General features: G+C 42.9%; 1 protein-coding gene across 3 annotated transcripts in view; it reads left to right on the top strand.

Moving 5' to 3' along the window:
• The window catches only part of Px (MAP7 domain-containg protein plexus), a 100883-nt gene that overhangs the window by 40556 nt on the left and 36107 nt on the right, over positions 1-24220 (top strand). For 2 of the 3 annotated variants that reach the window (XM_076773598.1, XM_076773597.1), the window contains exon 8: positions 20198-20245. The exons of the other annotated variant lie outside the window; for it this stretch is intronic. In XM_076773598.1, coding sequence (XP_076629713.1) covers positions 20198-20245 — 48 coding nt within the window. The remainder of the gene's footprint in view (positions 1-20197; positions 20246-24220) is intronic. 3 annotated transcript variants of the gene reach the window in all.

Below are 24220 nucleotides of genomic sequence, written 5' to 3'. Positions count from 1 at the left end.
GTATTCTGGAAAGGGATTGATCCATATTTGCACGATTTCAACACGATCTCTGCCACATTGGAATCGTATAATATTCTTCGAGACTGGAATTATTATTTCAAATCATTGTAGATTACGTAACATAGAATTTGTTTCACGAAAAATTAGTTTTGTAATATTTACTTTATAGGTATTCTGGAAAGGGATTGATCTATATTTGCACGATTTCAACACGATCTCTGCCACATTGGAATCGTATAATATTCTTCGAGACTGGAATTATTATTTCAAATCATTGTTGACTACGTAACATAGAATTTGTTTCACGAAAAATTAGTTTTGTAATATTTACTTTATAGATATTCTGGAAAGGGATTGATCCATATTTGCACGATTTCAACACGATCTCTGCCACATTGGAATCGTATAATATTCTTCGAGACTGGAATTATTATTTCAAATCATTGTAGACTACGTAACAAAGAATTTGTTTCACGAAAAATTAGTTTTGTAATATTTACTTTATAGATATTCTGGAAAGGGATTGATCTATATTTGCACGATTTCAACACGATCTCTGCCACATTGGAATCGTATAATATTCTTCGAGACTGGAATTATTATTTCAAATCATTGTAGATTACGTAACATAGAATTTGTTTCACGAAAAATTAGTTTTGTAATATTTACTTTATAGGTATTCTGGAAAGGGATTGATCCATATTTGCACGATTTCAACACGATCTCTGCCACATTGGAATCGTATAATATTCTTCGAGACTGGAATTATTATTTCAAATCATTGTAGACTACGTAACAAAGAATTTGTTTCACGAAAAATTAGTTTTGTAATATTTACTTTATAGATATTCTGGAAAGGGATTGATCCATATTTGCACGATTTCAACGCGATCTCTGCCACATTGGAATCGTATAATATTCTTCGAGACTGGAATTATTATTTCAAATCATTGGAGACTACGTAACATAGAATTTGTCTCACGAAAAATTAGTTTTGTAATATTTATTTTATAGATATTCTGGAAAGGGATTGATCCATATTTGCACGATTTCAACGCGATCTCTGCCACATTGGAATCGTATAATATTCTTCGAGACTGGAATTATTATTTCAAATCATTGTAGATTACGTAACATAGAATTTGTTTCACGAAAAGTGATTTTTGCAATATTTCTTTTGGACATTGCGAAGAGGTAGCCTAGATCGATTAATATTTTATTTTTCTCGAGTCGATGTTGAAATGTCGGAAGGAATAGAAGTGACGCGCGACGATCGGTGGGCCAGCGGACTTTTATGGCCGATTACACGGTAAAATCCGATATCGTCTGTGTAAAATGACCGTCGACAGGCGTGTCGGACAAATTGCCTCTTGACCCTGTTTCATCGTTGCGGGGAATTCGTTCCGCGACGCGATTTTTACGTCGGGCCGCGAAATTAAGTTCTCGAAACGATCGAGGTGGCGAGCGAAGCGAACTACGGTCCCGTTCCAGGCGTTTCTCCGCTCGTGACCCCGTTCGTTTACGAGCAGTTTTCCTGCTCTCGAAGCGTCGTCGTTGCTGCCGTTACGCGCCAAGGGGGAGAAGAAAGCGACGTTAAAGCGTCCGGAAGTTTCCACCCTCGTCGCGTACCACCCCTCAAGACGGTGGTCGCCATCGAAACCGACGCCAGAAATGTCCTGGGGTCGTCGAATATATTCCTTCTAATCCCTTAACGGCCCCACGCGTTTTCGATATTTCCAACTGGTACACGTTCCTTAACACGCATATATTTTCTTATTTCACAATTTACAGTTGTATAATATATTATAATATACATATATTTTCTTATTTCACAATTTACAGTAGTATAATATATTATAATATACATATATTTTCTTATTTCGCAATTTACAGTAGTATAATATAACTGACGATTCAAAATTAGCACATTTTTAGAAGACTGTATCTCGTTAACCCTTTGCACTTATATTTCAATTTTGTTACCAGCAGCACCTAACGCTTTCAAGTGTTTTATTCGAAACTTACCTGTTAAAATATCTGTTTTATTTACGCTTTGATTTGAAAAAATGTGGAACTTGACGAAGGAGCTCCTGAGATAAAAATTGATGTCGAGTCGCACTCGATATAGGAATGCAAAGGGTCAATAAAATTTGATTTGGTCCGGACGATTACGTTTGAAAATTAATGACCAATGCGCGGTCAGATTGAGATCTCTCGCAGTAAATCAAAAACAGTTATTCTTGTAATTATCGGCCGCGATAATTTACATTCTCGATTGAAGAATAATTATATGTGCCGGTTTGAGCGTGCGGTTTGGAGAATGGCGGCCGTGGTTGGGTGGAATGGAGGAACTGGGCGACTCGATGGTCGATTGCCAGCGGTCGTGTCAACGTGACCCGAAAAATTCCGAAGCGGAACCACCGACAGAGACCCGGTGAAATTGCAGCGACGCTCGACTGGCATATCAAACGGGGCGTCGTTTCGCGTGCAACGTTCGTCTCGGGATCGTTGTAGAATTTTCCAATTATGCACTGTATTTCGATACTAAAACAGATCAATTCTACGCTTCCAAAGTTACAACCGCTCGAGATGCTCGATCGTTACTGTATCTCTGAATTTGTATTTATTGGAATTGGGTGAAAAGGTAGCACAGTTCGGGCTAAAATATAGCGTGGTTTTAAACTAAATTCTTGAGGGTTGAGACCGACTCCTGCTGGGGCACTTAGAGCCGTACGTGACATCTTGCTTGAGGGTGCCTTTCTGAATGTTTTTCTGCGTCTATAACTGCACTACCTTTTTTCATTTTTTACGGTCACCCCTGGGAAAAATTTTAATGGGGGATTCTAGAGGCCAAAATAAGACGAAAATCAAGAATACCAATTTGTTGATGGAGGCTTCGTTAAATAGTTATTAACATTTAAACATTAATATTTATTAATGTTATTAACATTAACATTTCCGCCTGTATTGAATTTTTTACTCGAAAGTGCGCAGGATTTCGGGGGTATGTCTATTCAACAAAAATTATCGTAATTGTCCCCCACAGCAGAAAATAATTTTTTCAGAACGATTTGAAATTTTTTTTTTTCGCCGAAAAATTAAGCACCTACCCCCTGTCGATAGTAATTTTGTTTGACGCCCTACGGAAAAGTTGTCTAATACTTTTTTGTAAGTACCCACGCGCCCTACTTCAGAAAAAAGTTTCATTGAAATATATTCACAATTCTAGGACTTATGGCCGTTTGAAAATTGGACCATTTTTATGGGGTTTTTCTCATTTTGCGAGGTCAGCGACCAACTTTTCGAATATTTTTGCGATTTGTACATATTCTCCATCAAAATACGCGTAGTTTGCTTTTTTAAACATTAAAATCGTCCAATCCGTTCAGAAGTTATGATGTTTTAAAGATTCGCATGAAATTTCAGGGAAGCATTTCTGGCCTCACATTAGATTTTCGGTAAACAATTTTTTTCTCGAAAGTGGGTAGGATTTCGAGGGTATGTGTAATCACCAAAAATTATTGTAATTAACCCACGCATTCGAAAACAATTTTTTTAGAACGATTTGAAAAAAAATTTTTTCGCCGAAAAATTTCACCTATTCGAATTTTTTTCTCGATAGTGCGTAGGATTTCGAGGGTATGTGTAATCACCAAAAATGATTGTAATTAACCCACGCATTCGAAAACAATTTTTTTAGAACGATTTGAAATTTTTTTTTTTCGCCGAAAAATTAAGCACCTACCCCCTGTCGATAGTAATTTTGTTTGACGCCCTACGGAAAAGTTGTCTAATACTTTTTTGTAAGTACCCACGCGCCCTACTTCAGAAAAAAGTTTCATTGAAATATATTCACAATTCTAGGACTTATGGCCGTTTGAAAATTGGACCCTATTTTATGGGGTTTTTCTCATTTTGCGAGGTGAAGGACCAACTTTTCGAATATTTTTGCGATTTGTACATATTCTCCATCAAAATACGCGTAGTTTGTTTTTTTAAACATTAAAATCGTCCAATCCGTTCAGAAGTTATGATGTTTTAAAGATTCGCATGAAATTTCAGGGAAGCATTTCTGGCCTCACATTAGATTTTCGGTAAACAATTTTTTTCTCAAAAGTGGGTAGGATTTCGGGGGTATGTGTAATAACCAAAAATGATTGTAATTAACTCACGCATTCGAAAACAATTTTTTAGAACGATTTGAAAAATTTTTTTTTCCGCCGAAAAATTTCACCTATTCGAATTTTTTTCTCGATAGTGCGTAGGATTTCGAGGGTATGTGTAATCACCAAAAATGATTGTAATTAACCCACGCATTCGAAAATAATTTTTCCAGAACGATTTGAAATTTTTGAATTTAATTGTAAATAAGTTTTTAACGAAGCCTCCATCAGCAAATTGGTATTCTTGATTTTCGTCTTATTTTGGCCCCTAGAATCGTCCATTAAAATTTTTCCCAGGTGTGGACGAACATCCTGTATATTTGAATATTACGTTTGAACGGTCGAGTAGGATGGTTGGTAGGTAGAACGAGCGTTAAATATGACGATCAGTAGCGTTATTTGCATCGCCGTCGAAACGTTGGGATTTATGCAAGTATTTGGCTTTTTATCTTATTGCCACGGGACACGACGTTCGCCTGGCGAGAATGCTTGTCGCGCGCACCGAGGGCGTGTTTAATCCCGCGAGAATGCGTTTTCGTGTCTTTGAGATATCAATTTTCAAGCGAGCACACGCGCGTTAATTGAAATTTATATTACCGCGACGTTGCATGCCCGCTGAGAGGCCCTGGACATCGTTTCGCGTATTTATTAATGGATCGGTCGATCTGTTCGTGGAGCTTATTCCGTTGCAATAACTTGATACGCCTCGCGACACGCGATATCCGCGCGCAGCTCCGTCGTGGCTCGTGTTTGTCTTATCTCGTATGGTAGCCGGAGGCACTTTGAATTCGTCGTGCTTGGCATAAACAAAAAGAAGAAAAAAAGAATTTTCTCACGCAACTATTTCGCCTCGCTTTGGAACACTAATTTTAAATCACGGCGATGTTATTATTTATGATCGTCGACAGCGTTGTTCCGATTCCCTCTGAACTTTCGTGGGATCGGTTTCTCAGCCGGTTGAAAGTCGAGGAAGTGGCCGACAAACGACGCGAATTTATCGCGGGAACGTGTCCACCAGGAATCGAATCGGAATCTAATATTCGTCCCGCGATCGTACGATCTCCAGAGAGAGAGGTGGCGAGATCTTGCCACGGGATCGAACGGGAAAGGGCACTTTGTTACCGCGAAGGTTTCACCGTAAAGTACGAACGACGTTAAGATGGCCTAGTTTGCATGGGCGCGAATCCACGATCTCAAAAGCTGGTTCGTCCCGTAAAATATTCATGGGATGCAGGCCAGGCTTCCACGAAGTAGCGTTATAACTGATACCGACGAGGACGAGGAGTATCTTCTCGGTTCCGCGGGTAGATTGCATTGAAAAAGTAACCGCGATTCGTCTTTTTCGCTTTTTATCCTCGCGGATGAACAGGATCGGTCGCTTATTCGATCGTCCCGGCGTACATTATGATTAACCTTTCCAAGGAGAACCACCGAGGTGTTACTCTCGCTTTATAACGAGCTTTTGCACGACGATAATGCTTAAAATGATTTATGGCTACGGTGGCCAAACCTTGTCACGATACCAGCCGTGTATCGTCTTGTCAGAAATGCTCGAGAGCCGCGTTCGAACGTTTCGCGCAATAAAAACACCGCGCCAAATAACAATCTCTGTATAAATAAAACGTCGGTGAATGTTACGCGAAACTTGCAAGGCTTGGAAATCGTTTGAAAATATTATTCGATGTAAAAGTAACCCAGTTCGACGAAAATACACCGGACAACGAGAACGGTGCAAGCGCTCCGTATTTTCAGAAAATATGAACTATAAACTACGAGCCGGAAATATGGCCGTCGATAAAATCAATTTGCTCCCGCTAAATCGCCACGCTTTATAAATCTCGAACGGCCGCGAGTGTTGGATCTTCGATATTTATTCGATGGATATCAAACCGGTTCCCCCCTTTCCTCGATCCCGTTTTCTTTCCACGTATCATTTTCTTTTTTCCCGCGGATATAATGAGGTTGCTAAAGCCTTCGTTAAAACTGCAAAATAGAATTCGATATTTGCTATAATATACATATAGAAAACTCCATTTAACGGACTTAATTTTTTAATAAATAGAAAAGTAGTAATTTAGACGCAGTTTTTCCCGCCGGTTATATTTTAGACACTCGATTCCGTCGCCGGAGATTAATGCAATTTCCGACCCTTCTTCACTAGTAAAAATTAATTCAATATACTTGAGACGGATATCAAAGCGATACGGTGGGCTCGAAGGGGTTAAGAGGCAGCGTCGAATATATAAACATTTATGCAAAACGAGCTGTAACTGCGCCCGGGAAACCCGGTAAAGTCATTGCCATTTTTCATGGCCCGCAACCGCCATGAAACTTTTGTCACGTCCGCGACTCGAGCAGCTCGCTAAGGTCGAGAAACGTCTGGTGCCCTCGAGGAGCTATCGGACCTCGTACGTGTTCCCTCGTTTTATTAGTTTCGTGCACTCGAAGCGTCGTCTTTTCGAGAAAATGCAACGTCCACGTCCGTAAATCGACCAAGTATAAATCGTTTTCCTTTTACAGCACGAGCTTAATATATTCGTTTAATCGCGTTCCCCGTGTTTCTCGAACGAGCCTCGTGCGATTATTTCACGGTTACGGTTCCAATCGCGAGGGGCGTAAACCCCCCCCAGGCGGACATCGCCAAGTAACAATAAATTTTCCCGCGGCGAAAAGCGTGTTTCGACGGTTTCTCTCTCGGGTGGCGAACGCCAGGAATCGCGTTCGATGTTTATCGCATAAATTCCGATTAAGAGCGGGCGGCGGGTGTCGGCGAAGTCGAGCCTTTTTTCTTCTTCGTTTTTCCCCCCCCTCCCGTTGCAGTCGTTGGCAAGGAAATTATTGGAATAAGCGAGTAGGAGGAAAGTGGCTGAAGCGGGCAATTCCCTCGGCAATTTGCTTAAGCCAAGAGCGGATCGCCGCAACTTGGAGAGCAACGAGAGTCGTTAAAATTTCCCATCTCTCTCCTCGTCTCTGTCTTTCACCCTTTACCGGGGGTGTCCCTCTCGCTCCTCGTCTATTCTCCCGGGAGGCATTCAGCCCCGACGATTCGAGACGAGAACATAAACGGGCGTAGTAACGCGTAGTTATGATCAGATCACCCTAGGAGACCGTACCGGAGAAACTCTGGGCGCAAGGACGTTTTCGCGAGAACTCGTAATTTCGGGAAACTTCACCGCTTGGATATCGAATCTCTTCAAGTTTCTTAAGGCTGAAACTGTTCTCGTTTTAATCACGGTACGAAGCGTTTTTAATTCAACACGTTTACTGCCGTTTACTACGTAATAGGAGTACATTTATCAGTATCGATATTTGCGCGTTAGAGCAAGAAATGTTAAAAAGAAAAACCGTGAAAGGAGGATGATCTATAGGATTCACCGGGTCCAGGAATTTTATTTAACCTAGCCCAGCTATATATACAGGCAATTACCAGCTGATTACTTTTTCGTGGAGTTGAAAGCTTGCCAGGGATCTCGTCTATCCGCCACGAAAAGACTTCCGAGCAACCGCGCGTTATTCGAGCACGTAATTCCGAAGAGATCGGTCCTCCTCGTGGCTTCCTTCCTTCCTTCCTTCCTTCCTTCCTTCCTGTCTTCGTGTCAGCCCTCTGTATTCTCGGATCGCGCTCAATTTCGAAGGTACGCCCGAGCATGTGTATCTCGCACTTGTCGTTCCGTTTGCTTTCATCCCTGGACAAGCGATGTATGCGGGATCCGCGGAAATCCCCGTTCCTCGAGACGCATCGGTTTTCCAATCCCCGCAGATCGAACCGGATCCCCAAAGGCTTCGAATCTTTTCATCGGTGCTTTATCGAGCGTTTAATATCGACGTTTCTTTCGTGGCGCGTGCATAAACCCCAGCTTCCGGCGGGGAAAAATTATACGACCGTGTTATTTGCGTTTCGCGATCGCTAATAACACACGGACAGAAATTATTTGCTTGGTATCGTTAGGTTTTCGTTATGCAACCTCCATTTGTAATTTTTCCATCATCATAATTTCATCTAAAAATTATAATTTTAACTAAGACAGCGTTGTACTATATAATGCGAACTATCTCAACCCCACACGTTCTAATCTGTCAAATTTATTTCGAATGAAAATATAGGAATCGATAATCGATAGAAGGGTATATTTACGAATAACCACGTCGAGTTCAGCTCTTCCTGGAGCCAATCTCGCGAACGAGTACGCGATCTATTCTTCCCGTGACGCGTGATCTCATCGAGCAGTTTTCCCGCGGCTCGTTCCATCTCGAGCGTCCCTTAATTGCGGATACGTGCATTCGTGCCTGGAGTTTATTGGTTCGTAAAACTCCTCGCGTTTATTCACCGCGGAAATGAGAAAGGGAGGGGGGGGGAGGGGGGGGGGTCGAAGGCAGACCGAGACAACAGTAGGTTATTCGAGCGATGCGAGTAAGAGGCGGCAGGTTCTCCTCTCGGGATCCTCTTAAAAGTTCTCCTAGTCGAACACGTTGTTCGGTTTCTTTAGTGCAACGCGCTTCAACTCCGCGCTCTAGGCTCTCCTCTTCGTCGAATGGTCTATACAAGAACGAATTCCACCAGAAACCTGTTTCCGGCTTCCCGACACGACGATTCGTGCACAGGTACTCCGATCCTCTCTCGTTTAGATACCCCCGTTGCCCGCTTCGATCGACTCTTACCGACAAACGTGATCTCGTCAAGGCATGCCGGTCTCCTTACCTTGAGACTACTTCTTTTTTTTCCCCTTCTTTTTACCAGACTAGCATCGACGTGTGTGCTCCCAGCGATTACGGTGATTCGTTTAACGCGTTTCAGCGAACCGAACGACGCTTCTGGCTCCGGGATTCGATCTTTCTGACGCAATCGTAATCCAGTTTTTCCGCCATCTTGGTCATCCCCTTCGTGGCTACTTAACTCTCTTTTATAGACTACACTGGGGGGGGGGCTTTCAATTAGCAAGCAAATTTTTACGAGAATTTAGATAGTATTCAAACTTGGTATATTTATAGTTTGGGGGTCGAGGAACGTATACAGACCCCACAATAGAAAATTAATGTTCGATTTTTTAATATAAGAGATCAGCCGCAAATCAATGCAGAACCGTCCCAAGCACGAGAAAATTCTACAACATCGCAAGAAGCTTGAAACCTTTTTACCGAGGTGCAGAGAATTTTCGAATATAATTGGGGTACTTTGAGAGCTCTTCGATGTGGGGGGTTTGAACAATCCAGGGATCAATTTCCTCGGACTCCGGGCGGGGAGAATGGATTTTCCGGGCGGCGGTGTTGTACTCGAAAGCTCTGTGGAGGACATCGACGGCGATATGTCCTATAAATCCTAAACGGATTAATTAATAATAATGCGTGGTCCCGTGCATGTTAAGCCCTCCTTCCACCGTTCGGTTTCCAACACGGCAGGGGCGCGCGTGCCCATGATTATTTTAATGAGCGGGCCACTATAGCTGCGTGGTCGATCGATTACCCGGCCAGCCGACGAAATTAATAACCCTCCGGTCTGTCCAGTCGGTTCGGTGTGCGTGTGCAAATGCAACCCTTTTGCACGGCTCTCTGTTCGACGCGGAGTGCCTCTCCGACGGTCGTTAACGAGAAAATGTTTTCGATCGATGCGTTCGACGTCGATCGCGCGACGATAACGACGAGAGGACCCGTCACGCTGCTAAAATGTCGTTCCCCGCGGGATCGTTGGTCGCGTTATCTCCGTCGTGCACGCCTCTACCTCGAAATCTCCTGCTTCGCGGGCAACAACCTGTGGCCCACCTATCCCCGTCCTTTTTTACGACATTTGTCCACGCACCCGGTCGCGGAAACTTCGTCCAAACCGCGTTAGGGATTCTTGCAAACGTGCAAAAAAGTGTACACTTTTGCTGTGATATTGAAGCTTCTTTAATATTTTATTTTAATAGCTATTAGTTATTTTTAAACGTTATTACAAACAGAGACAAATTGTCTACTGGTCTGATTATTTGCAACTCTAGATCGTTCTGAATACTTCAACCTACTTATAAAACTAGAAAATACGTAGAATATATTTAATCCTCTGCACTGGACTGTACCCTCTAAGGAAACGCAACGATATTACTGATTTAAAGTGATTATATTTTAATGGGAGATTCTAGAGGCCAAAATAAGACGGAAATCAAGAATATCAATTTCCCGACAGAGGCTTCGTTATAAAGTTATTAAAAAATGAAATTAAAGAATTTTAAATCGTTTTGAAAAAATTATTTTCTGTTGCGGGGGTCAATTACAATCATTTTTGGTGAATAGACATACCTTCGAAATCCTACCCTTTTTCGAGAAAAAAATTCCCTATCGAAAGTGTAATGTCTGACCACGAATGAATGATTCCCCTCAAATTTCATGTGTTTCAAATCGTTCTGGAAAAATTATTTTCTGTTACGGGGGTCAATTACGACCACTTTTGGTCATTACACATATCCCCGAATTACTACCCACTTTCTAGAAAAAAATTCGAGAAGGTGTGAAATTTTTCGACGAAATTAAAATATTTCAAATCGTTCTGAAAAAAATATTGTTAGCTGTGGGGGTTAATTGCAATCATTTTTGGTGGATAGACATACCCCCGAAATCTCACCCACTTTCTAGAAAAAAATTCGAGAAGGTGTGAAATTTTTCGACGAAATTAAAATATTTCAAACCGTTCTGAAAAAAATATTGTTAGCTGTGGGGGTTAATTGCAATCATTTTTGGTGGATAGACATACCCCCGAAATCCTACCCACTTTCTAGAAAAAAATTCGAGAAGGTGTGAAATTTTTCGACGGAAAAAAAAGAATTTCAAATCGTTTTGGAAAAATTATTTTCGGTTGCAAGGGTCAATTACGATCATTTTTGGTCATTACACATACCTCCGAATTACTACCCACTTTCTAGAAAAAAATTCGAGAAGGTGTGAAATTTTTCGACGAAATTAAAATATTTCAAACCGTTCTGAAAAAAATATTGTTAGCTGTGGGGGTTAATTGCAATCATTTTTGGTGGATAGACATACCCCCGAAATCTCACCCACTTTCTAGAAAAAAATTCGAGAAGGTGTGAAATTTTTCGACGGAAAAAAAAAAATTTCAAATCGTTTTGGAAAAATTATTTTCTGTTGCAAGGGTTAATTACAATCACTTTTGGTCATTACACATACCTCCGAATTACTACCCACTTTCTAGAAAAAAATTCGAGAAGGTGTGAAATTTTTCGACGAAATTAAAATATTTCAAACCGTTCTGAAAAAAATATTGTTAGCTGTGGGGGTTAATTGCAATCATTTTTGGTGGATAGACATACCCCCGAAATCTCACCCACTTTCTAGAAAAAAATTCGAGAAGGTGTGAAATTTTTCGACGGAAAAAAAAAATTTCAAATCGTTTTGGAAAAATTATTTTCGGTTGCGGGGGTCAATTACAAGCATTTTTTGTCATTACACATACCCCCGAATTCCTACCCAGTCTCGAGAAAAAAATTCAATACGGGTGGAACTTTAAACGTTAATAACTTTTTAACAAAGCCTCCATCAACAAATTGATATTCTTGAGTTTCGTCTTATTTTAGCCTCTAGAATCCCCTATTAAAATTTTTCCCAGTGGTGGCCGAACACCTTGTATAGATCAAAATACACAAGCAAAGAATGTAAAAAAAGATACGTTTGCTTGGGAGTATTTACTATCTATTTCTTAAGAAAGTGTGTGAAGAAGAGACTCCGAGTGCAGAGGGTTAAAATGATTTCTCAAGAGTCACGTAAATTTATCGTCGTTGATAATATAACAAAGGCATCGCGAGGATTGATTTGTCCGGTGTGCGTATGGAGGAATTGTTTACAATTGGGAGGGGGTAGGGCCATAAATCAATTAAAATTAATTTCCTAGAATCTCTGGCGCGATCTGTAGATTCTGGAACCGGTGTGTTCGGGTTTCTGGAAACGGCTCTGGCTGGTCGCCTTCCGGGGCACGGTTTCGCCGCGGCAATTGGCTTCTTCGTCAGCCAACGCTAATCACCGAGCGGGTAATATCCGAGCAGCTGCCGGGTATCTCGCGTTTTGCTCGGAAATTCCGAGCAGACGCGTCCGCGTAAATTAAATCCGGGGCGTGCTCGATTTTGTGGGAGAAAAACCCTCCCCCCTTTGGGGAATCTGGCGGCGGCGACTTCTTTCCGCCGCGATTTATTGGACAACGGGCGGATCTTTTTGCGCTCGATGCCTTGTTTACGAAATCCACGCTTACGAATCCACCGTCGGATTTATGAACGTTGATCGCGTATCCGGTTCCATCGAAACTCGAAAATTTCGGGCTTTTACGAGGATCGTAAAGGAGAAATATTTCGAAACGATTTTTATATGGAAACACACATTTTCTGGAACGCCAAAGAGATTCACCGGACATCGAAACCGATGCTTGCGGAGTATATAACCCTCTTGATTTTAATGAAACCGATTGAGGGAACGAGCGACACGAATCTGGGGTATTTAAATCTCGGGGGCCGGAATGCTCAGCAGACTTCGATCTCCACATTAGTGATTCTCCGCACGGAGGTCGGATAGGAAAAGCAATCGACTGGGAAGACGATTTCCCTGACACCGTGAGCCCGTCCTCGGTTTCGTCGGGAACATCGCCGCGCGGATGGGGAGAATAACAAATAGGGCGTCGCGAAAGGGTTCGAGGATGGTCCGGGGCTGTCTAATCGAACTGTCGGTGCCAGATATAGGGCGATAATTACTTCTGGAAGCGATATCTACCCTGTAACGGAAAACGGCTAATCGCCTTTTTTCTCTGCTACGTCGATTCGCGCCAAGGCCTCCCTTTTTATACGCTTTTTATCGGCGTTTCTTAACGCCAAAAGACACACAACCAGTATTTAAACCTTTCCTTAAATTCCTGGAAAATAATCTCCAACTATTTGGGGATCGATCATAATAAAATAATTTATTTGATAATTATTGCAAATTTTAAAAATTCAGTACCAAATGTTGACAATCTTCGATTCTCGGTTATATTCTTTATATTATTGGGTTGTAATAGAAATATGTTCTATGTTGTTTATATTTATTAAGAAAGTACATATCCAGAAAAGGGTTGCAGCCCTTCCTTCTCGTTATTTTCCGGTAATCGATATATCGGGACGTACTCCCGTTGGTTAGACGCCTAGACAGAACCGGAAGTCGCATTGTACGGTCAAAGGCTTCCCAGTCCCGCGATCTCGAGAGACCTCGAGCAAACCGAGGTTCCCTCGTTCCTAAACGGGCCCGTTTTCTCTCGATCGCGTTGCTTTCATTTTTCTCGCAACAGTTTCCCTCCAACGTCGAACTTCCGGGCATATTTCTCGCTTTTCCGTGCGAAATTTCTTCGCGTTCCTCTGTGGAAGGAATTCACAAACCGGTAGTTCGCAACATTGCTGACTCCTAACTTTAATCAAACCAACCACTTTCCAAAATTTTGTTTGAAATATTATCGAGTATACTTGTACATTAGACAGAACTATACTACAGGGTGGCCACCCCTAGGAAAAATTTTAAGAATATCAATTTCTCGATCGAGGCTTCATTAAACAGTTATTAAAAAATTTCAAATCATTTTGAAAAAATTATTTTCTGTTGCGGGGGTCAATTACAACCATTTTTGGTGAATAGACATACCCCCGAAATCCTACCCACTTTCGAGAAAAAAATCCCTTACCGAAAATGTAATGTCTGATCACGAATGAATGATTCCCTCAAATTTCGTGTGTTTCAAATCGTTCTGGAAAAATTATTTTCAGTTGCAGGGGTCAATTACAATCATTTTTGGTCATTACACATACCCTCGAAATCCTAACCATTTTCTAGAAAAAAATTCGAGGTGTGAAATTTTTCGACGGAAAAAAAAATTTCAAATCGTTCTGAAAAAATTATTTTCGGTTTCAGGGTTCAATTACAATCATTTTTGGTCATTACACATACCCCCGAAATCCTTCCAGTTTTCGAGAAAAAAATTCGCCTGTGTTCGCAGATTGTCGTTCTACAGGCGGAACTTTAAACATTAATAACTTTTTAACGAAGCTCCAATCGACAAATTAGTATTCTTGATTTTCGTCTTATTTTGGCCTCCAGAATCTCTCATTAAAATTTTTCCCAGGGTTGGCCGAACATCCTGTATAATAATGTGAAGACCCAGAAAATGTGACGAACGGAGAAGTATTGGGGTTAAATATCTGTGATCCCTAAATTGAGACCATCGGTTAAATAGAATAAAACATTCTCCTTGTTTATAGATACTTGTTTCGTTGAAAAATTCTTTGCGTTAGAAAGGCGGTATTTATGCACGATAAGAGATACAGATTGCACAGTGTAAATATTATTTAGAAAACTACGAGAAATTTAGAAAGTACTATTTCTGAGGTTAAATAGAAAGATCGGTTATCCAACTTAATTCGTAATATAGTATATTAATATGGAGTTAGAAAGTTACACGAGACTGGAAAAAAATCTCATAGATTCACATTTCAGTAGACTTTAGTAGCCTTACGGTAAATTGATGCGAATTCTCTCTGTACGTTCTCAGATCAACAGCAAGATTAAAATAATATTTACTAATGAATTTTCCTCCTTGTTACTATTTGTTAAGGTCAAGACGTATCTTCAGCGTATGAAAAGTAAAAAAGTGATAGAACCAATGGAAGTTAAAAAAAGACAGCCACGCCCTGTAGATCAAGGATCTAGCTTTGAATCCGTCTTGGCGAAGGCGAAGAAAATCAGATATCCGTGCGTCGATCGAACGCGTAGATACCGGGGCTCGTTGCACGGGACGAAATTATTAACGTTTCGAGATCGTGCCAGCTACCGACAGCTGCGAGAGATTATAATATTTACGAGGTAATTAACGGGGTCCGTGGACGGCTCCCGCGCGATCTCCCGTCGACGCTTTACGTGTTCCTATTTTCGTGATCGCGTACGTTCTCTCTCGGCCACGGCGTGACAAACGGTTACCGAGAAACGGCCGAGCAAGAAGAACGACCAGCAGATACAGTGGACAGCTACGTTTGTTTCCCAACAGCCTATTGGCGTCGTTTGACACTGTTGGCCCCAATTGGCACTCGTTGACCCCACTGTACGCGTTGTCATGACTCCGAGTCATCGGCTTACCAGCCCGTTAAACTTGCTCCCTGGCCTCATCGCCCTCCGTACTCATCCGCAGGCGTTCTCCGTTTCTGTCTCTCTTTCACTTTCGGTTCGCGCTTCTGTGGAAGCGCGCGCCACGCACGGACTCGCTTCCACGTAGCAGCTCGAGCGTGTTCGCGAAGCTGGCAGTCGAGTGTAGGTACGCCCCACAGTGTGCACGCGAGCGGAGCTCCTCCTTCGACATGCGTGCGTCGAAGCCTCCGCAACTTCCACCGTGGATCCGTTAAATTGATTCGGGCCACGAAGTTTAAGGCGCGCTTGCGACTCACGAACCTTGGAATTCCCTCCCCCCGACCTCCCTAATCACTCCACCGCCCGAATACCTGTACGAATCTCATTATCTAAACGTTCGAGTACTCGGATCATCGTCACCCGGATATCTGAATACTCGGATACCCGGATATCCGAACACTCGAGTATTTGAATATTTAGACACTATTATCGTAACGTTTGAACACTCGAATGTCATCGCCCGGATATTTGACTACTCAGATATCCGGGTACCCCAATACCGTTGCTCGAGCCTCGGTTATTGCAACAGAAATTGCTGCATCGACTAGCGTAGGAGATGGCCATTAAGCAACAAGTAACGTCGGAGACGTTACGCAAGTGCTACAAGTAGTAGGGATTCGCTGTGTGGGTTTAATTCTCGCTGCATTACCTTCGTTACGGCAGGAATTTTAGCCCAGACATTCGAATATTCGAACATTCGAGTACTCGAATATTATTGTCCTCGTATTTAACTGTAACCTCCATTATACAAGGCGGATAATTGCGTGAGAGCCTCGTCCATTGTACCAGTGTCGACAACCGAAGGGAGTGGTCGCTAAGCAACAAGTAAGGTTAGAAACGCAACGTGTATCACAAGTAAAACAGAGCCACGGTACTCTGTGCGTTTCTCACAAGGTTGGCTACTCGAGTATTTAAAAATGTTATTGTTCGAACAACGCCGCTACCAACGATGCATTCGAACATACGAATAGTTCGGATGCAGAAAAATTCAGCGAGTCTCGATATGCCGTGGCTCCCGCTGCGCTTTCTCTCGTTCCTCTCTGCTCTCGCGGTTTACGGCTTCCGTTTGCGCCGCGATATTTGCCACGTAACGTTTATCGATTCCAGCGAAAAGCATGCACCGACCTCGCGTTTAATTACCGTCGGCTTCCTGTTCCCGGGAAGATTTTTCCCCGACAGATATCGAGCCGGATACGTTCGTTTAAATTGTTTCGATCGATCGACGCAAGATTCTTTCGCATCGAGGGCTAATTTACTTCGTTAATGTACCGGGGAAATAAATAGGAAAAAGAAAGAAACACGGGTCGTTACCTGTCTCGTAAGATACAGCGAACGAAGGAAAAGTTTCAATCATTTTTCTCCCAAACTACGTTCGACTATTTCTTTTTTCGAATTTGGGTCCGTTCTCGTGTTCGTCGCGTACAGCTGTTTCGCGCCGCAAAACAAACGCGCGCGCCATTCCCGCGCTCGCTGTTCCAATCCGTAATTGATCGTAAACTGGTGGAAGTCCGGTGGTTTTACGATCGACTCGGTTTTAGAAACGTTTTCCCGGGAACCCCGGTGTGTCCCTGTTTCATTGAATTTCTCGGTATCGCGCTCGGCCTCTCTTCCAGCCAACTGCGCATACTTTGCCAACGTTTTTTCAACGATACACATAATTAATCGCGGTTCTGGTTTTTTGCTGGACCGACAGCCTGCAATTTCGAGCTTACGAGAGTTTGTAATGATTTATTTCCCGTGTGCCAGATAATTAGCTATTTTACACATTCTAAAACACAACGTTTTTTTTAGAAATAAACATTGCAAATTTCAGCGCAAAAGGGGTTACAGGTTCTCCGCTAAATCTCTAAGGGTATCGTCAAACTGTTTTCCAAATACTAGGAAAATCGGATTCAACGGGTTAAGACGTCGAATAAGGTATCGAATAACAAAATCGACGCGAATCGTTCGATGGATCGAACGAGAAATCTCGGGGGGCAGCGTTCCGCGGAGGTACGGGCGCGCAATCGGCGATGTTTCCGATAAGAGGATCGCGCTTGTCGGCGAGAGGAGGGTGGGAAACCCCCTCGTCCCCTTTCATCGCGAACGTTGGCATCGACGTCGACGTCGAAGCGGCGGACTGACATCAAAGGCATAGTATATAAATCAATTACCGACGACAAAGCGACGCCAGCGACCGTGCCGGGCCGGGATGCGCCGATACGTCGGCGTTCTGCGCAAACTCGATTATCGATACACCTCCGAAGGTCGATGCCTCGTCGACTACGGTCGACCATCGATAACGAGAGCTAAGGGCGACACGGCGCGCCAATCGAGAGCGACGAAAGCTGGACAGGGTGCAGAAACTCGTCGCGTGCTGCGTAATCCGCTCGCGTTACGCGCGACGAAAGCGTCGAGACGGCGAACATTCACATATTCAACCTACACCGTGAAACTGGGGATCGTCTCTTTCGGAATAAATTATTTGAAAAATAATCGCGGAGATATTATCAATCTGTTATCTGTTCGTTATCTTATTTCGAGTAAAATGTGCATTGGGTAGGGATCGTAAGATGTCGACGAACGAAATTAGCTCTACTATCTCCCGGTCACACGATTTGTCATTGTTGGCCTAATCGATCGCGTCCACGAGGCAACATCGAATCACCCACGATCGCTAAAAATCCGAGGGTGGGGACTTCTGGAGAGGATTAGGCGTAGTGGGCATGCTATAGCTTATCTAGTTTCATGCGATCCTCGAAGGAGTGGCTCGACCGTGGGTGAGTAATGATAGGGACGAAGCTGCAGGCCGCGACGGAAAGTCGAATTTATTTTATTTCTGATCTGCTCTACTCGAGCCATTTATACAAGCTTTGTGCACTTCAAAAAGAAAATATATCTAATCGCTAATTCGTCACGCCTTAAGCTTGCAAGATTTCTGTGAATCGTTAAAAAGTTTTCCCAAGTGGTTCCTTGGCAGAACGGTTCAGAATTTCGCTATTCCGCTCTCGCGTGCAACGTCTCCGATTTCGAGCGAGTGGCATGTATCCCGCCGGCCGTGAAGGGAACTTCGCGTAGGTCAGACGGGTACACCTACGTGACCCACATGAGATTCGTTTTTTCCGGAGGAGTTCGAAGGTCTGATGCGTCACGTATGCGCGTCAACGCTCGAAAGATGCTCCCCGGTTTTTACGATAAAACGGTCCCGTATCGTTGTTTTTCATTTTGTTAAAACTAATTCTCGTCCCATATTAAGTATTAACGTCTTGTCGCGTCGGTTGGCATCGATCCAGTCGCGACAACAATGGCGAATTGGCAGACCCGTTCGCCGGACAATTAACAGAATGTCGCGCGACGAATCGCAATTTCCTGCTAAAGGCAGTCCGCATTCTGGCGCCGTCAGCGACGCGGTTCGCGCGTTTACGCGACGAGTTGTCGAAAGCTGCAAGCGCGAAACGATCGTTAGGAAGTTTGGCGTCGTCGCCGGAGAAATTTGTCGCCAGATTTCAGAGTTCGCGGGAGTGTCTTCCCCCGATTTCGCCCGGTGGCGGTCCGTGTTTATTCGATAAATATTCCGAAAGTCGACGAGCGGAGAAAGACAGGGAGAGAGAGAGAGAGAGAGAGAGAGGCGAGCTAATTAACTCGGCCCGCGAACAGCAATTACACGGACAAAGGATCGCAACTTTCTACAACCGCTGTGTCGCGCTTGAGCGTGAACTCCGCTTCGCCTTTGATTCCCGGTCCGCACCTACGGGGAATTTTTCATCCGAGAATTCCGAGGTTTCATTGATCGCGGGTTAAGTGGCTCGGTGACACCAATTAACCCCGGGCTCCGCAGCCCGCGTACGATCCGCGTGATACGAATTACGTTGGCGCGTATTTACGTCCTCGTCTCGACGACCAGGCGCATTCCCGACGCGCCGAAAACCCGGCTCGAGCTTGCTCCCGCTCGTAAAATCACGCTCCCGCGTGTTTATCGCGCCCGCGACCGATGATGGCGACAAAATTTCAACCCCGCACGACGATTTATGTTAATCCGGAACAGGAGAAATTGTTGGCTACATTGCAATTCGTAGCGTAGAGTTGATTGACTTCAGTATCCTCGAGAAGCAGTTTCAACTACCAGGTACATAAATTAGTCGAAAATCAAAGTCGTGTTACGCATACATAGTCGGAAACAATTGGAACTTGGAACGTGGAGGCTTCCATGCCTCCTACGCAAGTTTAGCAGTCGTGGTTGACAGTTTCTCCGCTAGAGGCGCTACTAGTAGGGAACAATTAAGTCCACCGTTGCCTACCGTTCTTTCTCCTCGGAAAGAATACTGTATATTTGCAAAGAATGTACTAAAGTGCGTTAAGTCAAAGTAAATAATAGTTGCAAGCTTTTGCGAGCGCGAGATTAATAGGAAGACACGCGCGTATGTCACCGGGTATAGTCGGGACCGATCGCGGGCAAAAATGGCGAACAACGCGAGCGTAACGACTGACATGCATATCCGTGCGAGCTATATTTGGCCCGATGCAGCTAAGCGGCACGTTCCACTGCCACGTTTACCGTGTCAAATTCATATCGTTGCATCCGGCTGGGGACAATTTCGTGGCGGTGGTTATCGAAAGCGTTCAATTGCTCGTTCAACTTAACCACTTGCGACAGTGTGGCTTTGGCTTGGCCCACGAGACGCTCGCGCGTCGCAACGCTTAACGCTATTGATGGGAACCAATCCCACGACATACTAATTAATACCGATACCTATCAATTTCCAAGCCATCGTAAATACAAATTCCGAATAGAGAACTAAAGTATTCGTTCCACGATCGTCCAAACCTATACGAAAGATAGAAATAAACTGTTCGTTAATCGTTCATTTCCTTGTGTGTTTCAGGTAAGCTAAATTTATTCGACCATCGAGTTTCTTGGTGCAATAAACATCGTAAGTCCAATAATCTTTATATAAAATGTCCGGGTCTCGAGGGAACGGGGCAAAAAATGGAGTCGGAATCACTGTTCACGCGTTAGATACGGTTTCACGCGTCTCGTCGGGTATAAACGGCGAGGACTTCTTTGTTCGCGTCCGTAGTCGCTGACCTGCATAAATTAACCGTAATACGCGAGTTCATCGAGTACTCGAGCATTTCGTCGTTAAAATCCCTTAACCCTTTCGTTCCCAAATAATTCAAAAGCCGCAGGAAGAAATTTCTAAATCATTAAAAGTCGTAGCGCGTAATCGTTGAAAATCCAACTTGAAAAATTTGTAAATTGTTGTATTCCTTTAAAAAAAAACAACTAAAGTGCAAATTAGAATGAACCTTAATATGTAAATTACAGTCGAGGAAGAGGAATGTAAAAAGTACAAAATTGGAAATTTACAGTGTCGTACTTATCTCCTTTAATGATTAGCGATATCTATACGCAAATTTTCCGTTTCAGAAATAATGTATTTATAGCAATACTTATCGCCTCAATGACTTCTAAACGAACTGACAGTAATGGATTCTATTTTGCCGGGTTTTTAAATATTTGTCGAAATACGTGCGCCAGCGTTGTTTGCGGGAAACAAAATGGAACGGATGCATATTCACGGATTCGAAAGTACAAATGACAGTAATATTTTACTCGATATTTATGAGCATGTAGCCGCGCGGATACGGTGGGAATGAAAGGGTTGAGGCAGAATCGGTCTTGGAGCATTCTTCCACGAAGGTGAAAACTTTAATGGCGATGAAACTCATCTCCTTGAAGGACAGCGACGTTCAGTCGCACGCTTTCTTGCGAAACTTTCGTGTACCTACTTACATACGTGTCGCGTCAGCGCGCATAGAACGTAGAATCGGTTTCGATCGGGCTTCACGAGCGTGCAACTTCTTAAAAATAAATACGAAATTACGCACCGATGACAAAGTAACGAAAATTCCAGACAATCTTACAAAAACGCCTATTATTTATTCCCTACGATGAAGTGGTTGAAACAGTAGTTTAAAAAAAAAAAAAACCGCGACACAATTCGCATGGGAAGCTCAAAAATGAGCAGACAGTTTGCCCCGGCGTTTTGTCACGCTTCGACACTTCTGTTTCGATGTCGAAATGGCGTACAAAACCTTTTCAATTGGTCGCTGAACGGCCACGCACGTTCCAATCTGTTATTTATCAAATCTGCGGTGCGACAGATTTTATGACAGCAGTGTGTACTGTCGTGCAATACGCGCTATAAATGTAATGATTTATTACACACAGTCCGTTCAAAAAGTTCGATGTTTTTCGCGACAGTCCATACGCTGTTCGTCGAAACTCGTCGATACTATTTTCATCCATAATTTGAAATAAGTTTCGCGCGACGAGACTCCGAAAATCCAGCGAATCAGGCGAGAAATCGTTCGCGTCTCTGATCCCGGATAAGAACGACCGTCGAACCGATGCGAATCAGAAAGCGACCGTTCGCGGCGCGAGTCGCGCCGGTAAGCGTCTCGCGTTCTCGAACGCTTAGGCGGGTGAAAAACGGCACAAAGAGGATTTACAGATGCGGAGTGCGGAGTCGTAGCGATTTCACGGGCGGACGGTTATTCGGATGCGAGCTTGTCGTGCGGAGAAGTGGCGAGTGTAACGAGAGACGATGGCCGTGGGTCGGGAAGCGAGGGTGGCGGAGAAACGAGGAGCAGGCTGTGCTCTCTCGCATGCACCGCCGCCCCCGTAATCGCGGTTAATTAACGAGCCGGCAGCTCGTAACGAGGCTGCCGATTGCTTGCCGCGCATCGGCCACGATTATTCCGGGCTCCTATTCCCTTCCGGTTCGTCGAATCCGCCTCCGATTGTCATCGTTTTCGCCGGGAAAAGCTTTTCTCCCGTCTCCGGGGGTTTTTCCTAGGATTTTTCCCGGAGTTTCACATTCCCCTGTCGTCAAAGAGCTTCGTGGGTCACTCAGTCCCTGGGGGAGGAGACACACAATAATCAGGAGTAAACATTTTATTGCACCGACGGGGGGTGTGATATGGGAATATTAAAATTCAGGATAGCACCCTATATAGGGTGTTCGACCAACCCTGGGAAAAATTTTATTGGGGGATTCTAGAGGCCAAAATAAAACGAAAATCAAGAATATCAATTTCTCGACTGAAGCTTCGTTATAAAGTTATTAAAAAATTTTAAATCATTTTGAAAAAATTATTTTCTGTTGCGGGGGTTAGTTACAATCATTTTTAGTGAATAGACATACCTTCGAAATCCTACCCTCTTTCGAGAAAAAAATTCCTTATTGAAAATGTAATGTCTGACCATGAACGAATGATTTCCCTCAAATTTCATGTGTTTCAAATCGTTCTGGAAAAATTATATTATATTGCAAGGGACAATTACAATCATTTTTGTTCAATAGACATACCCTCGAAATCGTACCCACTTTCTAGAAAAAAATTCGAGAAGGTGAGAAATTTTTCGACGGAAAAAAAAAATTTCAAATCGTTCTGGAAAAATTATTTTCTGCTGTAGGGGACAATTACAATAATTTTTGGTCATTAAGCATACCCTCGAAATCCTACCCACTTTCCAGAAAAAAATTCGAAAAGGAGTGAACTTTTTCGACAAAATTAAAAAATTTCAAATCGTTCTAAAAAAAATATTTTCAGTAGCAGGGGTCAATTACAATCATTTTTGTTCAATAGACATACCCCCGAAATCCTACTCAGTTTCGAGAAAAAAATTCCTTACCGAAAATCTAATTTCAGGTCAGAAATGTGACTCTAAAATTTCATGTGTATCTTTAAAACGTCATAATTTCTGAACGGATTGGACGATTTTAATGTTTAAAAAAGCAAACTACGCGTATTTTGACGGAGAATATGTACAAATCGCAAAAATATTCGAAAAGTTGGTCCTTGACCCCGCAAAATGAGAAAAACCCCATAAAAATAGTCCAATTTTCAAACAGCCATAACTCCTACAATTGTGAATATATTTCAATGAAACTTTTTTCTGAAGTAGAGCTCATGGGTACCTACAAAAAAAGTATTAAACAATATTTCCGTAGCTCGTCAAACAAATTTATTAGAAATGAAAAACGAATTCTTAAGAGAAATCGACAGGGAGTAGGTGCCTAAATTTTCCGACGAAAAAAAAAATTTCAAATCGTTCTGGAAAAATTATTTTCTGCTGTGGGGGACAATTACAATAATTTTTGGTCATTAAGCATACCCTCGAAATCCTACCCACTTTCCAGAAAAAAATTCGAGAAGATGTGAAATTTTTCGACAAAATTAAAAAATTTCAAATCGTTCTAAAAAAAATGTTTTCGGTAGCAGGGGTCAATTACAATTATTTTTGGTGAATACACATACCCCCGAAATCCTATCCATTTTTGAGAAAAAAATTCATTACCAGCTGAACTTTAAACGTTAATAACTTTTTAACGAAGCCTCCATCAACAAATTGGTATTCTTTATTTTCCTCTTATTTTGGCCTCTAGAATCTCCCATTAAAATTTTTCCCAGGGTTGGCCGAACACCCTGTATATCGATATGAAAATTAATATAGTATAATTAGTCACCCAATTATGAAGCGTCTATTTGGAAAAGAACACCTACTTTACGGGGATTTGTGTCAATTTCCACCATACGCTGAGTCTACGCGAGATATGATTATTGTTTAAAGTATCGAATGGCTCCCATGCGTTCACTGCGTTATTATGCGTTGTCTGCACCGTGTAGAACATTTGAGCCAAACGAGTCACCCGAATTGCGCAAAGGCCGCGTCGTGGGACACGATGTGTGGCGTACGAAGTGTTTTCGAAAGAATTCGAACGTCGCGCGGTAGCTGGAACGCAATCCGCGAATAAATGCCGGGATTTCTTTTCGGTGCCAAGGATTTCCAGATAAATGTGTTTTCCGAGCGACGAGTGATTAAAGCGTTCCCTCGTTCT

This window comes from Colletes latitarsis, chromosome 9 (assembly GCF_051014445.1).
Source record: "Colletes latitarsis isolate SP2378_abdomen chromosome 9, iyColLati1, whole genome shotgun sequence".
NCBI classification, from domain to species: Eukaryota; Metazoa; Arthropoda; class Insecta; order Hymenoptera; family Colletidae; genus Colletes; species Colletes latitarsis.
Note: the sequence above shows the minus strand (reverse complement) of the source record. Positions and strands in the feature narration are given on the sequence as shown.